This window comes from Brachyhypopomus gauderio, unplaced genomic scaffold (genome assembly GCF_052324685.1).
Source record: "Brachyhypopomus gauderio isolate BG-103 unplaced genomic scaffold, BGAUD_0.2 sc60, whole genome shotgun sequence".
NCBI classification, from domain to species: domain Eukaryota; kingdom Metazoa; phylum Chordata; class Actinopteri; order Gymnotiformes; family Hypopomidae; genus Brachyhypopomus; species Brachyhypopomus gauderio.
The window spans coordinates 1,955,792-1,972,085 of record NW_027506881.1 but is presented as its reverse complement, the minus strand read 5'-3'; the positions used below and the strand labels follow the sequence as shown (position 1 = coordinate 1,972,085).

The 16,294-nt window shown below is 47.0% G+C and overlaps 1 protein-coding gene across 3 annotated transcripts in view; it reads right to left on the bottom strand.

Annotated features, from left to right (window-relative positions):
* Window positions 1–3,620: 3,620 nt before the first annotated feature.
* Window positions 3,621–16,294, bottom strand: part of dspb (desmoplakin b) — a 30,254-nt gene continuing 17,580 nt past the window's right edge. For all 3 annotated transcript variants that reach the window (XM_076988038.1, XM_076988037.1, XM_076988039.1), the window contains 13 exons: window positions 15,698–15,852; window positions 15,490–15,616; window positions 14,989–15,175; window positions 14,367–14,602; window positions 11,654–11,832; window positions 11,436–11,574; window positions 11,092–11,276; window positions 10,807–10,969; window positions 10,409–10,492; window positions 10,226–10,333; window positions 10,042–10,140; window positions 8,063–9,889; window positions 3,621–7,462 (listed from right to left, as the gene is read on the bottom strand). In XM_076988038.1, coding sequence (XP_076844153.1) covers window positions 4,241–7,462; window positions 8,063–9,889; window positions 10,042–10,140; window positions 10,226–10,333; window positions 10,409–10,492; window positions 10,807–10,969; window positions 11,092–11,276; window positions 11,436–11,574; window positions 11,654–11,832; window positions 14,367–14,602; window positions 14,989–15,175; window positions 15,490–15,616; window positions 15,698–15,852 — 6,711 coding nt within the window. In that variant the 3' untranslated portion in view covers window positions 3,621–4,240. The remainder of the gene's footprint in view (window positions 7,463–8,062; window positions 9,890–10,041; window positions 10,141–10,225; window positions 10,334–10,408; window positions 10,493–10,806; window positions 10,970–11,091; window positions 11,277–11,435; window positions 11,575–11,653; window positions 11,833–14,366; window positions 14,603–14,988; window positions 15,176–15,489; window positions 15,617–15,697; window positions 15,853–16,294) is intronic.

The window sequence follows — 16,294 nt, the reverse complement described above, 5'->3', positions numbered from 1 at the left end:
ATAACTGAGTAATTTAGTTGAAGATACTTTTAGGTATATATTTATCCCCATACTTCCTCTTTTGTGTTCAAATTACAAGCAAATCATATCACTCCGCAATTCACATATGTTCAGTATAAATAATGTAAATGTGTGGTTAACTTAATGGTGCAAAAAGGAAATGGATACAGACTACTACCTTACCAAGATTTTCATACAGGTGATACAAATAATCCAAAATGTAAGCTATAAAAGAGCAGCTAACAGTGAAGGCTGAAGGCTGATTGACCATGGCATGCCCATTTGTAGAAAATCCAGTAGACGAGGGAGCGTGTATAGTGCACAGAGCATTCATGCTACCAGCTCCAAGGTCATTCCAGGACAGGACAGATCCACTGGGCTTTCCGGATGACTACTTATTTGAGCACTACAGGTTCAGAAGACACAGTATTATATATCTTTGTAAATTACTGGGGCCATATGTTGAGAAGACCACTAGACGTAGTAAAGCTCTTACCAAACCGCAAACGGTCTGTATCGCTTTGCGCTTCTTTGCCAGTCGTGCATTTCTGTACAGCGTTGGGGATGCATAAAATCTTAGTAAGGCAACGGTCTGCCGTGAAATTCGAAAGGTTTACCTTGCGCTTAAGCGCTTCCTTAATATATTCATCAAATTCTCTGGTCACAGAGGCATCCTTCCCATCCTTTTCAGAACAGCTGGCATGTATTCATGAGAAGTAGTGTTGGTTTGATCAGTAACTTGGAGTTAAATGTATATGACTTTAACAGACGCTCTTATCCAGAGCACTTAACAAAGTGCTTTGTATTCATCTTAATCAACTATTTCATGCTAAAATTCATTCAATTCAAAACGCATTGAATTCTCTAGGATTTCCAAATGTCATTGGTGCTATAGACTGTACTCACATCTGGATAAAGGCTCCATCTGTACCCATGGAGGCAGACTATGTGAACCAAAAAATTATTTCACAGCATCAATGTACAGGTACATGCAAGTTTTGCCTACCCAACAGAAAATGTAAAGCATGTCAGTTCATGGGTTTGAACAACTTTCACCCTTTTTTGGTGATGTCACTTTTGCCATTGTTCTAGATGGTTTGCACCAGCCAATTTCTATTCTCCAACATTGAGGCAAAATGGCCCGGCTCGGTGCACGATTCCAGGATATTTCGTGCCTCCTCACTGGCACAGAGGTTTGCCCAAGGTAAGAACACTCCAACCACACAAAATAGTGCAGATTTGGCCTCAGTGTTTAACTCTTCTCCTTATAATCGTATGTGCTTTTCCTGGCTTACTGCTTGGGGATAGGGGTTACCCCTGCCAACCTTTTCTCCTTACCCCATATGCAGACCCTACAACAGATGCAGAGAGGAGGTTCAATCGTGCACATTCAAAGACAAGGGCATGCATTGAGATGGCATTTGGACAGTTAAAGAGCAGATTTAACTGCTTGCGCCATCTCAGAGTGACCCCTGAGAGAGCCTGTGATATTGTAGCACCCTGTGCAGTTTTGCACAATGTGGCAATACTGCAAAAAGGAGTAATGCCAAGAGTGCAGTTGGAGCAATGGGAAGACGACATTTTAATTGCAGACCACATGGATGGTAGAGCTGTGAGGGACATGTATGCAAACACTTACTTTAGTTAAGGGAATATTTTGTTTGCATTTGTTCATTAACACTATTAACATAAAACAAGACGCCTTTTTTTTGGAAAGAGAAATGTATTAATTGTCTTGCTGAGCCTGTGGACAGAAGAAACTTTGATTTACTTGGCTTGCAAAAACAAGCATATTAAAGTGAGACATTTTTGCAAATACATCTTTTTAAGTACCTTTTGTAGATCTCACTAATTTCAGATTCCTTCATAAGCTCGCTTCGTGGAATAGCCCCCAACACACACACTTAAATACACAAACACATCAACACACTTAAATACACAATCACATTAACAAACTTAAATACACAAACACGTCAACACACTTAAATACACAAACATGTCAACATACAAATAAACACATCAACATACTTAAATACACAAACACATCAACACATTTAAATACACAAACACATCAACACACAACGTTAACAAGACAAGCAACAGGAGACTCGAATCACAGAGACGAACACACACACACACCAACGTGAACTCGCTCGAGGGGGAGGAGTCGGAGGCTGTACCGTGATATAAATATGTAAATATATTTAAATATTAATTTGTTGAAAAAAATCCTTAAATTATTTTAGAAAAGAAACATGGGGAGGGCAAATATATTTGGTTATGTCTTACTACGAGATTTCATGGATCTTTTCAAGCACACATTAGATATTGAACATAAATGATTAAGTAAGACGTTCCTCATTAATTCACACACCAATGAGCCCCGGGGCGCATGTTTACTGACGCAGGCATTCACCACCAACCCCGGGATGTACTAGATGACACCAGAAACGTGCTGCGTTCATTAAAGCCTTTAATCCCAGTATTCCCAGTGTCTGGCCTCTCCCAAAGCCTTTAATCCCAGTGTTCCCAGTGTCTGTCCTCTCCTAGACCTCCACTCGGTTCTCCCCAACAATAGATCCAGTGTGATTGTTCACTTCACTGTCAGTGTGTCTCTGGTGCCATGTTGGTTTGAGAGTGAGACTAGTGAGGAGTAAAGATGGTCATCTAGTGTTATCTCAGCAAATAACACGTGATCTGTTAAAATATGCTATTTATAGCTGTGATCCTGAACAAGGAGCCATCAATTTCTGCATATGTTAATAGTATAATCCTGACCAGGGTCATCATGACCATCTCAGGATTTTTCACGTATAGCTCCGCCCCTGTCTTGTGTCGTAAGCCTTAGTCCCGCCTTGTTTTTTGGTTTCCTTGGTTCCCTGTACCTCATGTCCCCGCCTTTGTGTGATTATGGTCAGTGGTGTCTTGTATCATTTCCTTGTTTAGTCTGTGAATATTAATCCCGGTGCTCCCCAGTCTGTTCAGGATCACGTGTCCTGGTTTATCCTGTTTCATGGTTATGTTGGGTACGATAGTTTTAGTTCTAGTTCCTTCCCTGTCGTCTTTATCCTAGTTCATTTAAAACAGTCATGTTTCCTTCTGTGTGTTGCTGTTAAGGTTTGGGTTGTGTCTCTTATTCTCCTGGTCCACGTCTCCCGTTAGTGTCCTACTCCCTGTGTTTTCTGTAGTTTGGTCTGGTGTCTCCCGTCATCAGTGATTATTTCTGCTCTGCTTATTAAACTTAATTTCTCCTGCACTTGCATAATCGTAACATGATTCATTCCAGAGGCCTCAGATCCGTGTGATTTCAAGATCACTATGTCTAGGCACCCCTCCCTGCTCACTCCCACTAAGCGCTTGCATATTACCCAGAATGCAACTGCATGTTTCAAATCTTTCAAGTTCAAACATATCATATATCCACTTTTGTCTTCACTGGCTTCCTCTGGCTGGCTGAATCAGATTTTAAAATCCTGATTCTTATCTACAGAGTCAAACATGGACTGCACCCATTCTCACCTGTGCCATAGAGCCAAGCCTGCATATATAAAAATAAAAAATGTATACACCTGCATCTCTGGATGATGCTTAACATTTAAAAATACTCAAGAAACAAATCACACAGTTGCAGTAATTAGTTTTATTATTATTGAAGCAATAAATCACATAGAATCTAAAATATTAAAATATAGTATTATAGTAAAATATTATAGTAAAATATTTAAAATATAGTAGACAGGGTAAACTTTTTAGGAAGAGTAAGTAATAATCTTCTACTATAAAATAGTATAACAATTCACTAAAATCCTCACTGACAGTCTAAGATGTCATTACAACGTACTGACTCCAATTTCCACACTAGCAAAACAATATAAAGGTTAATTTATTATTTTATAATCACCCCTAAACCCATTCTTTCATGTCTGAATCATGATCTAATTAAAATGCACAAGAGGCACCTACAGTGAGTTATCATTCCTCAAACAAGAGTCACTAGTGATATTAATATTGACATTTTCATGAGATTTAGTCATATTTGCAGTAAAAAAACATGTAAATACTTTTGTAGCTCTAAGATAAAGTAGGCCTTAAACTTTCATGCTCTAAATGTGATCGTTAGTTACATATTATTATATATATCATTCTTAATATAATCTGGAATGTGTTTTGAGCCAAGGTTTAAAGAATACAATTTTTATTATTCTCATGTTTATGTTGGCAGTAATTTTGTTCATTTTATCTATGACTGAGAACTAGTGCTGAAAGAAGTTTTGCTGTAGGTAAAGCTACTGTATCTGGAGGATGTTGTGGAGGAGATGGTGTGGTCCTCACTGCCCCTGGGGGATCCGTTTCCAGAGCCTGATCCAGAGCTGGAGTTGTTGGAGCTGCTGACGCCATGTGAGGACGTGGTGGCAGCAGGAAGCATGCGCACCCCTGTTTTATCTTCCAACATACAGGCATCCATGGCCTCCTTGTAAGAGATCCTCAGCTTGGTCTTGGGGCAGGTTAGCATCTTAGAATGGTGCCGTGTTTCCAGAAGCTTCTGCGCCGATCTTCTGTCCAGCCACCCCTTGCTTATTGCCTCATCAAGGGTGCATCTGCACCCATTTCCTGGATCGTATAGGCCACCGGTCAAAAACTGGAATTCTAGGAAACGCTGACCAGCCTCGTACGGTAGCCATTTTTCCTTCACTGCCTCGGCTACAGACATCATCTTCTTGGTCTTCAGGTCCTCAAACCCAACGTAGGCCTTCTGAGCAGGTTTTAGTCGATTAGCCATGTCGTTATCAATTACACCAGCGCGAGTAGCTTCTTGGATAGAGATGCGGCGGCCGCTTTCTGGGTCTACGACGCCCCCAGTGCAGGCTTGTGACTCCAGGAGGCGCTGAGCTGTGATGGCGTCTACAAGGCCACGCTTCACTGCTTCATACACACTAATCTTCTCCATGTTTTCTGTATCAAAAATGGCCCCAACTGGACTCTGTTCATCGACGGAAGCTCCAGGTGATGTCAGAGTGATGGACATGCTGGTAATGCGCTTCAGGGTGTTTGGTGAGGATGGAGCTTGCTGCACAGGAGAACTTCCCACACACGTCACGGTTTCACTTTTGGTTGTTATTTGGGTTGAAAATGAAGATGAGGAGGAGGAGGAGGAAGAAAGAGAGCCCGGTGGCTTTGTAGGTTTGGTCTTACTTTTAATGATGTCAACAAACTGTGTAATAGTAACTTCCCCTGTGCGGTACTTGTTGAAGGTGTCTTGGCTGATTAGACCCTTACCAAGCAGTTCTTGTAGGTCGTACTGAAGGCCCGTCTTCCTGTCACTGATGAACAGTTTACTTGTCCCGTCTGAGGAAGTGACACTAATCTCCTCCCACTCACATTCCTGCTGGGAAAGTTCCAGAAAGGTTTCATAGTCAATCAGCTGCTTCTCGTATGCTTCATGCACGGTCATCTCCTTATTGGTGTCTGGATCCACAATCACAACTCTGGTTTTTCTTGTGCTGCTGTTTTTTTGTGACGCGGTAGTCTTGCTCTTGTCATGAAGTGGTAGAAGCACTAGACCAGTTTTATCGTCCGTAACACAGCGACTCTTCAGCTGGAGATACGTCAGATTGTCCTGAGTGTTGGGATCAAAGAAACCCTTCGTGTCGTCTCCCTCGTCCTTCAGAATCTGATTCATTTTTTCATCAAAGTAACCTCGACGATAGGCTACATCCACATCTATGCGGTGACTTTGTTTGGGGTCAATGATCCCACCACTGGCTATCTGAGCCTCCAGCAGGCGAATGCCATGCCCTTTCTCAATCAGACCTCGTTCAATTGCCTGGAAGAGGGATATAACCTTGTCAGTACCAGGATCTTTGTATCCAGTGACTGCCTTCTCAGCAGAGAGGAGCTTGTCTTTGAACTCCACGCCAACAAGGCCCTTCTTACAGGCTTCCTCCACCGTGTAATACTGGTTGTTGACAGGGTCGATCATGAAGCCTGAAGCTGCCTGGGCCTCCAGAAGCTCCAGTGTGGTTCCAGGCCGCAGAAGACCTTCTTTCATGGCTTGGAAGATGGGCATGGTGCATTTCTTTGCCTCATCGTACACACCAGCAATGCAGGTGGATCCTCCCAGGTAGGCCCTAAGTCTGTGCTCAATATCTTGGCTTGTTAACTTGCCTTCTCTTAGCTGATCAATGTCTGAAGTCTCCAACAACTTGGCCTCTACGAGATCAGACACAAAAACCTTTCCCCGTAGGCCCTGCACCGTCACTGGCTCTTGAGGTGGCGTCAGCAGGAGCATGCCTGTGTTGGGGTCTGCTTTGCATCGCATTTTCAGGCTGACGTAGGTAGTACTCAGACATGTTTCAGGGTCAACGTAACACTTTGGTTTTGCATTCAAGGCCTGATAAAGATCTTCATCAATCAGGTTACGGTCCATAGCAACGTCCTTTGGGAGATAAACGCTCAGGACGGGGTCGAGAATGCCTCCCGCTGCCTCCTGGGCCTGTAGGAGACGCAGGGCCGTCTCTTGATCTAGGAGTCCCTTCTTTGTGGCTTGGCTGGCCGACAGCATTTTGTTTGTGTTTGGGTCTTTGAACCCAGTAGAGGCAGCCTCTGCAGCAAGTAGTTTCGGCTTATCCCCTTTATCCACAAGTCCACTCAGACAAGCCTCTTCCACAGTCATCCTCACATTAGCTCTGGGATCCATTATGTGTCCTGTGGCAGCCTGAGCCTCCAGAAGATTTAGGGCGCTCTCTGTAGAGATTAACTTATCCCTCTTGGCTTCTGTGATCGTCATCTTTCCCGTGGGCCCAGCTGCCAGACCTGCAATGGCTCCTGTGCCCTTGAGATTCAGCTTGATATTCACAGCCACATCCTCAACGGTCTTCTGCCCCCTCACCAAGCAGCCCAGCGTTGTTTTATCAATGACCCCACAGTCAAGTAACTGCTGGGCCATGACCTTTTTGCGGACACCGTCAAACATTATGTTGGAGGGGTCAATGGTTGCATCAAGCTGATCGGTTTGAGTGTATCTATTCGCACCACCTGGTTTCTGCCTTAGTCGTGTCAGCTCGTTCTCCAAGGACTCCCTGTGGGTCTGCAGCTCGAGCCGGTGGCGATCCTCCAGCTCCTTCAGTTGGGCCTGCAACTGCTCCAACTGTCTTCTGGACGAGTTACGCTCCCCCTCCAGTGTCATGCGCTGCGTCTTGTACTGCTGCACGCGCTCCTCCTGGCTCTCGTATTGGTTCTTCCAGTGGTTGAAATCCTTTCTAAGCTTTTCGTTCTCGTCTTGTAGCTGCGTTTTCAGACGCAGTTCCGATTCCAGTGACTGTTTGATGTGTTTTAGTTCCTCCTCGAACGTCTGCATGCGTGTCGCATCCTGTTCAAACATCTTCATCTTTCTGATGAGGGCGTCTCGTTCTTGCTGTAATTCAGTGCACAGAGTCTGGGAAGCCAGGACTGACTTTGAAGTCTGCCAAGAGAAAAGACCAAACATTTAATTGAAGACAGATGTTTCAAACTACACTAACATATTGCAATGATCGTATACAAGCTACATCTAAAAACCTAAATATTTTACAGGAAACAGGATTCTCCAACATGCAATAGTCAAGATTTAACGCCAAAAGTATCTGATTATTCAGACATTGCAGAGTTCTTCCCAGTGACCACGACCATGTAGCTTTAAAGGATTCAAATACAATCAGAAACCTCTGTAATCCCCAAACCTGATAGAGGGGGGAAAGGAAATAGACATACACATTTGGAGAATTAGTTACAAAATAACAGAGAACTTTCATTACAAGACAATTAAGTGAAGCAAGCAACACACACACAAAAAAAAGCATAAATCATACAGAGGATGCAGAGGGAATTATGCCTCAAGTGAAGTCCAGAATCAGATCATGCAAAACAGAGTGGGTAATATTTTGCATGTCTTAGTACAAAAGTTCACATGCAGCATGCAGTTAGACAGAAGCATGGAGCAGGCCACACAAACCCTACACAACGTCCAAGTGGAGCTACAGTCTACCACAGTCCCAGCCCGTCCACAGTGGCTCGGTCCCAGTACCTCGCAGGCATGTTTCTGCACATCTTCGATCTCCAGTCGCAGTTGTTCCCTCTCCTGTGCGAGCTGCTGGACCAGCGTGTTATACTCTGTCCTGGAATGCTGGCTACTCTGGAGCTGTTGCTGCAGCGCGGAGATCTGGGCACTCATCTCCTCGTCTTCGTGGTGCCTGCCTTGAAGCAGCTCCTCGTGCTCCAGCCGCAGTCCACGCAGCTCCTCCTCCAAGCGGAGGCGCTCTTTGGTGAGGGTCTCCGTGAGCTTCTTCAGGCGGTCGACCTCAGCGGTGGTCTCGTTCAGAGATCGGGTCTTCTCCTCCATGCTCCGGTGCAGGGCTTCATAGCGCTGGGTGCCCTCGCGAACCCGACCCTGCTCCTGGACGAGCTGCAGCTTCACGCTCTTCACCTCCGCTTCCAGTGTGGCCAGCCGCTGGAAGGAGGCGCCGTGCTCCTTCAGGTTGTGGTCCAGAGCTTCCTTCAGCCGCCTGCACTCTTCGTCGGTTTCTTTGGCCTCTGAAGTGGCCTCCTCCAGACTCTTGCGTAAGGTGGTGATGGTGGACGTGTACTCACGCATGGCCTGGCTGGTATTCTCAAGTTGAGCTTCTGTCCTCCTGCGCTTGGCAGCTTCTTCTTCTGACACACGTCTCTGCTCCTCCAGCTCCCCGTCCAGCCGTTTCACCTCCTTCTGAAGCTCTTGGATCCTCGCCTGAAGCTGTGTGATATTCTGCTCTGCCCGGTTTTTCTCATTGTCCTGGGCGTCTAGCTGCACACGAAGGATGCTGATCTCTTGTTGAGAGGAACGCAGTGTGACTAGCTCCTGACAGCAGGTGGTGTGTTTTCCTTGTAGGTCAGCTAGCTCCTTCTCCACACGGCTCATCTCTGTCTCCAATGCTCTCTTCTTGCGCAACTCATCCTCAAGAGAGCGCTTGAGGCAGGCGATCTCATTGCTCTTCTCCTGAAGAGCCCTGGTGGAGCTCTCCTGAAGTTCTCGCTTTCTGCTCTCCTCTGCACTCTTCTGACTGAGGAGCAGTTGAATCTTGGTCTCCAATTCACTCGTCTGCCTGGTCTGATCCGTCGTGGCCGATTTCTGATTCTGGAGCAACTCCTCCGCACGTCTCCTCTGAGCCTCCTCTTCACTGAGGTGGAGTCTAACCCTCCTCAGCTCCTCTTGAAGTTCTTTATGTTCCCCCTCGAGCCTGTTGCACTCCATTCGTAAAGACAAGGAGTCGTCCTCCTTCTGCTGTGAGAGCGTTTCCATGTTGGTCTGCGTGACCAGGATCTGGGACTCAAACGTCCGTTTCACCTCTCTTATTTCCATCTCGTGCTGTTGTCTTACCTTGGCCACCTCCTTCTGCACCTCCTTCAACGTCCGCGTCTCCTCCTCCAACTGCCTCCGCAGGTGCTCGACCTCGCGGGTCCGATCCGACACCACCTTCTCCAGCTCGATCTTAGCCCAGTTGGCCCCCTCAAGCTCCTTCTGGCTCTTCCTCACCACGTTCTCGTGTTCCTTCTGCTGACTGTTGTAGCGGTCCTCCACCACCTTCCTGTTCCGGCACTCCTCCTCCAGGAGAAGCTTCAGGCGCTGCAGCTCGGCCAGCAGGTCCTGCATGTGGCTCTGGGAGGAGCTGAGGCGGTCCTGTGTGGCGCTGCACTGCATGGCCTGGTTCCTCTTCAGTTTCTCCAGGGACAGCAGCTGGTCCTGCGACTGGCTCAGCTGCAGCTGGTACTGCGACAGAACGTCCTGCAGTCCCGCGTGCTTGGCCTCCCGCTCTTCAGCCTCCGCTCTGAGCAGACGCAGCTCCTCCTCGAGCAGATCTATCTTGGTGTTGCGCATCTGACCATTCCACACACACACACACACACACACACACACACACACACACAGTAACTGCAGTGTACTTAGGCAAGATGCGCTTAGATATACAAAATTGTAGTGAAGTACACACGTTTAAAGAGAGTCAGGACGTGTGTGTGTTTCTTGAGTACCTTGAGCTCTTCTGAACTCTTTAATGAGCTTCCCAGGTGTCTGCAGAAGTCGTTGGATCGCGTCAGCAGCTCGAGGTAGCGGCCGTGCAGCGAGGACAGCTACGGGACAGTGAGAGATGATGAGAACCTGTGCAGGACGCACAAGCTGTGCTGTGTGTGCGTGGGCGTGTCCAGTGTCCCATACCTCCTGCACCACTGTGCTGGACGGTGACTGCAACATGCTTCTCTTTATAGGAATATTGAGTAGAGTCTCCAGCCCTGCACTGTAGGAGGCCAACGCCAGCTCATAGTCCTACAAAAGAGCTTCATTATAGTCACTTACACTGACATAATTAATTATTACTGTATTCTGTATTGTAATTTTTACCTTGATGGCGTTCACACACACATCTCCATCCCTCTGTACTCCCTCCACCGTCTCCCTCTTGGCTGCTATCTCGGAATTCAGTGCCTATGGAAAAAGCAGTTATGCAGCGCAGTTATGCAGCACAGTTATGCAGCGCAGTTATGCAGCGCAGTTATGCAGCGCAGTTATGTAGCGCAGTTATGTAGCGCAGTTATGTAGCGCAGTTATGCAGCACAGTTATGCAGCACAGTTATGCAGCACAGTTATGTAGCACAGTTATGTAGCACAGTTATCCTCTAGATGTCCTCTATGGGACTGCTGTGCCATAATTTTAATGTGTGAATGTGTAATGTGTTTAATGGGTGACACAGTAATCAGGAGCTCATATGTGTATGTTTCTAGGGTTGATGGAGGCGTACTTTCTGTTGGTTAAGGAATTTGGTGAGTACGGTGACGTCGTCTGTCTTGGTGACCTGCTGAGCATCGATCCGGTCTCTGGTCTCATCGATCCAGGCGCTGAGAGACGAACTGGACTGCAGGTACCGGAGCAGCTGCTGTCGATACGAGTCCAGATCCCCCAACCTGCAGGGAAAAAGAGAGAATTGTATAAAAAGAGAAAGCCATAAATCAAATAAAGTTAAAATAGATGGAGGTCCAGGGGGCGTGTCCTGGGGGGGGGGGGGTGTCCAGGGGGCGTGTCCTGCCTGCGGTTTATCTGTGTCTGAATACGTTTCCAGCGGCTGGACAGCTGCTTCACATGCTCAGCGTACTGAGACAGGTCCATGTCGCACTTCTGACAGCTATGCTCCGTGTTTTGGCGAGCCTTCGTCAGCTCCATCTCCAGAGAGTTCAACACTCCCTGCTTTTGCGCAAGCTCAGATCTCATCATCTAGCAAACACCATAAATAATACGATTATTAATGAAATATCGCAAAAACACCAAACTTTAGAGGTCTTTGGATTACCTGAAAATGCTTCAATCCTCAAAAATGTGTGTAAAGACAGATCATGTGTGTAAAGACAGATGACCCTGTTGAGTGGGTGTTACCCTAAGAGTGTTCTGGTGCTCCTGGACTTTGACAGGGTCCAGTGATGATGTGTCCTTCTCAGTGAGTCGAGCTTCGTAAACCTTCACCACATCCTCTGCCTCCAATAAACTGTGCAGCAGAGACATCAAGGCCTTCAACCTGGCAGAGACAGTGTGAGATGTTTCAGCTTGCTTTCCAAACACAGGTGTTTTGTTTTTTGTCCATGTCTTGCGTGTACCGTAGCTGGCACGTGGCAGTCTGAGAGCGGAGCTTGTCCATCCTCTGGCCGACGAGGCCGAGCTGACTGTGCAGGAACTCTGCTTTCTCCACGTCCTCCATGTCGTCCAGAGCCTTCAACACATGCTCCTTCAGCCTGAGAAACTCCCCTCCCAACGACTCCACGTCCTTCTGCACCACCTACACGCAGCAGAACCATCCAGAATTATGTGCGGTCTTGTGGGGTATTAGCCACAAGTATCTTTTATTTTTCCATATTTGTTTGTTTTTGTTTGTTTGTGAGTGTGAGAATTAAAACTAATAAAAGAGCTTAATATTAATATGAATATTTTTTCTTATTTGCAATGACAAAAACCTGACGGACAGTTGTAGGAAAATAGTGAGACTTGTCACTCCTCATTTGTATGAATGTTGGTCCCTAAATGTCCTACGAAACATAAACTACATGGTAATAATAGTAATAATTCTTTATTTTTATATAGCGCTTTTCAGGAACCCAAAGACGCTTACATTTAAGAGTAACAGAACAGACAGATGGAAAAAATACAGGCAATAAGAATAAAGCTGTAAATTGGAAGAGGTCATGAAGTATAGTAACATACTGAGAGCTGATGATGGAGTAGAATAAAGTAGACCAGTATACATGGAGTAGACAGTGGTGTAGGGGTTTGGAGTCAGGTATAGAAGGTAAGGGGAGTGTTATAGGCCAGTATACATGGAGTAGACAGTGGTGTAAGGGTTTAGAGTCAGGTATTGAAGGTAAGGGGAGTGTTATAGGCCAGTATACATGGAGTTGACAGTGTTGTAAGGGTTTGGAGTCAGGTATTGAAGGTAAGGGGGGTGTTATAGGCCAGTATACATGGAGTAGACAGTGGTGTAAGGGTTTGGAGTCAGGTATTGAAGGTAAGGGGAGTGTTATAGGCCAGTATAGATGGAGTAGACAGTGGTATAAGGGTTTAGAGTCAGGTATTAAAGGTAAGGGGAGTGTTATAGGCCAGTATACATGGAGTAGACAGTGGTATAAGGGTTTGGAGTCAGGTATTGAAGGTAAGGGGGGTGTTATAGGCCAGTATACATGGAGTTGACAGTGGTGTAAGGGTTTTGAGTCAGGTATAGAAGGTAAGGGGAGTGTTATAGGCCAGTATACATGGAGTTGACAGTGGTGTAAGGGTTTTGAGTCAGGTATTGAAGGTAAGGGGAGTGTTATAGGCCAGTATAGATGGAGTAGACAGTGGTGTAAGGGTTTGGAGTCAGGTATTGAAGGTAAGGGGGGTGTTATAGGCCAGTATACATGGAGTAGACAGTAGTGTAAGGGTTTGGAGTCAGGTATTGAAGGTAAAGGGAGTGTTATAGGCCAGTATAGATGGAGTAGACAGTGGTATAAGGGTTTGGAGTCAGGTATTGAAGGTAAGGGGAGTGTTATAGACCAGTATAGATGGAGTAGACAGTGGTGTAGGGGTTTGGAGTCAGGTATTGAAGGTAAGGGGAGTGTTATAGGCCAGTATACATGGAGTAGACAGTGGTGTAAGGGTTTAGAGTCAGGTATTGAAGGTAAGGGGAGTGTTATAGGCCAGTATACATGGAGTAGACAGTGGTGTAAGGGTTTAGAGTCAGGTATTGAAGGTAAGGGGAGTGTTATAGGCCAGTATAGATGGAGTAGACAGTGGTGTAGGGGTTTGGAGTCAGGTATTGGAGGTAAGGGGAGTGTTATAGACCAGTATAGATGGAGTAGACAGTAGTGTAAGGGTTTGGAGTCAGGTATTGAAGGTAAGGGGAGTGTTATAGGCCAGTATAGATGGAGTAGACAGTGGTATAAGGGTTTGGAGTCAGGTATTGAAGGTAAGGGGAGTGTTATAGACCAGTATAGATGGAGTAGACAGTGGTGTAGGGGTTTGGAGTCAGGTATTGGAGGTAAGGGGAGTGTTATAGACCAGTATAGATGGAGTAGACAGTGGTGTAAGGGTTTGGAGTCAGGTATTGAAGGTAAGGGGAGTGTTATAGGCCAGTATACATGGAGTAGACAGTGGTGTAAGGGTTTGGAGTCAGGTATAGAAGGTAAGGGGGGTGTTATAGGCCAGTATACATGGAGTAGACAGTGGTGTAAGGGTTTGGAGTCAGGTATTGAAGGTAAGGGGAGTGTTATAGGCCAGTATACATGGAGTAGACAGTGGTGTAAGGGTTTAGAGTCAGGTATTGAAGGTAAGGGGAGTGTTATAGGCCAGTATAGATGGAGTAGACAGTGTTGTAAGGGTTTGGAGTCAGGTATAGAAGGTAAGGGGAGTGTTATAGGCCAGTGTAAAGAGAGATGTTTTTAAGTTTGTTTTGAAGGTGGAAACAGAAGCAGAATGTTTAACTGGAGAAGGGAGGGAGGTCCAGAGTTGAGGTGCCATTCGAGAGAAAGCTCGGTGACCAAAACCTTGGAGGTGGAATGTAGGGGTGGTTAGTAGTCCAGCAGAGGAAGACCTGAGAGAGCGAGATGGTTCGTAGGGAATAAGAAGATCAGATAGATAAGAAGGTGTAAGATGATTAAGGGCTTTGTAGGTCAGAAGAAGGAGTTTAAACTGGTTAACAACCTCACAGCAGATTATCAGACTGACCTTTATCTGATAACCAGACAATATTCTGTTTTCACAGAGGTGTGTGTGTGTATGCGGCGTGTGTGTGTGTGTGTGAGATATGTGTGTATGCGGTGTGTGTGTGTGTGTGTACTGCACCTGCATGTGTGCTATGTGGTGTCCACACTGTGCAGGTGCGTCTGATCCCAGGGTGATGTGCAGGTGAGCGCTGAGAGACGCCTGCACCTCCTCCAGCTTCAGCTGCAGAGTCTGAACTTCACTGAGCAAGTTCACCCCAGACAGACCCTTAGATGGAGCCTCCGCGCTCACAGCACCACCCCGGCCATCCACCACCACCACCTTCACCTCCTTCACCTCCTCCACCTGCTGGCCACCTGCAGCAGTGGGACAATGAATCAGCAGTTGCTCCGCCTGGCAGTGTGTGTGGTGCAGGTGGGTGGGGGTGTTCACTGAGGGGCTGAGATGGGTGGGGGTGTGGTGGGTGGAGTCATGGTGGGTGGAGTCATGGTGGGTGGAGATATGGTGGGTGGGGTGTGGCGGGTGGAGATATGGTGGGTGGGGTGTGGTGGGTGGAGTCATGGTGGGTGGGGTGTGGTGGGTGGAGTCATGGTGGGTGGGGTGGGGTGTGGTGGGTGGAGTCATGGTGGGTGGGGTGGGGTGTGGTGGGTGGAGTCATGGTGGGTGGGGTGTGGTGGGTGGAGTCATGGTGGGTGGGGGTGTGGCCGTGGCTCTAGGCCTCTGCTGTGTGTGCTGTACTCACTGTAGGCTGGCAGCTGTACGATCAGCTGGTCATAGTGTTGCTGGGCAACAGAGTACTGTGTCTCCATGGTTCTCTTGTCCTCCTCCCCAAACATCTCAGAGCCCACGCTGCTCCTCTGAAACTCCTGGTAGTGCGTCTCCAAACTCTTAATGATGCTGCGGTACTCCTCAGGACGCATCTGAGAGAGCTGTACACACACACACACACACAAATACGCGCGAGCACACACACAAATACGCGCGAGCACACACACACACACACACACACACACACACACACACACACGTCACTTTGCTGGTAACATAATTGTGGTAAATGTAGTTTTTGCTCACTTTTACTTTTTTTTTGTTTGTTTTGATATTTGGCTTTTTAGGCTCTCGCGGGCCACATTTGAGTTTGACACCTGTGCTGTAGAAACACTTAACATACTCAGCTGTCATGGCAATGCACAGATCTCACGTGTTCCCATGGTAATACATGAATGCATCTCTAGCACGTTACCATGGAGATGGTGAGGGTGTTGATGTGGTTGATGTCCAGAAGGCAGTATTGCCAGGAGATCAGACTCTTTATGTTGATGTACAGCTGGTTCCACAGCGACAGCACCGCATCGTAGTACTTCTCATTCCTGAAATGAAACACACGTGGCATCTCACGTGCACGTTTGGGGCCGGGTGAGCGGTGCACGTGCACGAGGTGACGTCCTTACTTGGTAGCCAGGCTGAGGCAGAGCGGGTTTGGTGGGGGCAGCAGCAGACACACGGAGGGCACCTGCATGTCCAGACCTCCTGGTCCAGTCATGTGCCACTTACTACGCTGGGAGTTGTCCTGCAGAATGCCCTCATCACCTCTGTGGATCACCTTCTGCTCACGTGTGCGGGGGGATGGGGGGGGGGGGGGGGGGGGGGGAATGTTAGAGTTGCAATAGCAGGACAGAATGTACTATTGAAGTGTAACTTAATATCTAGCCTCTCCTGGCCTCTCACCTCTAACCTCAACCCTAACCCCTAATCCTAACCCCTAATCCTAACCCCTAATCCTAACCCCTAATCCTAAGCCCTAATCCTAAGCCCTAATCCTAAACCCTAATCCTAAACCCTAATCATAAGCCCTAACTCTCTCCTCTCAATCCTCCTCTAAACCATAAACCTTTCAATGCGTGTGTGCTCGTGTGAGAGTGCACGTGTGAGAGTGCATGTGTGTGTGCACGTGGTCTTGTCTGTAGTCACACAGGGCCTGCACTAGTACAGGACTGTGAGAGTGCACGTGTGAGAGTGCACGTGTGAGAGTGCACGTGTGTGGTGTA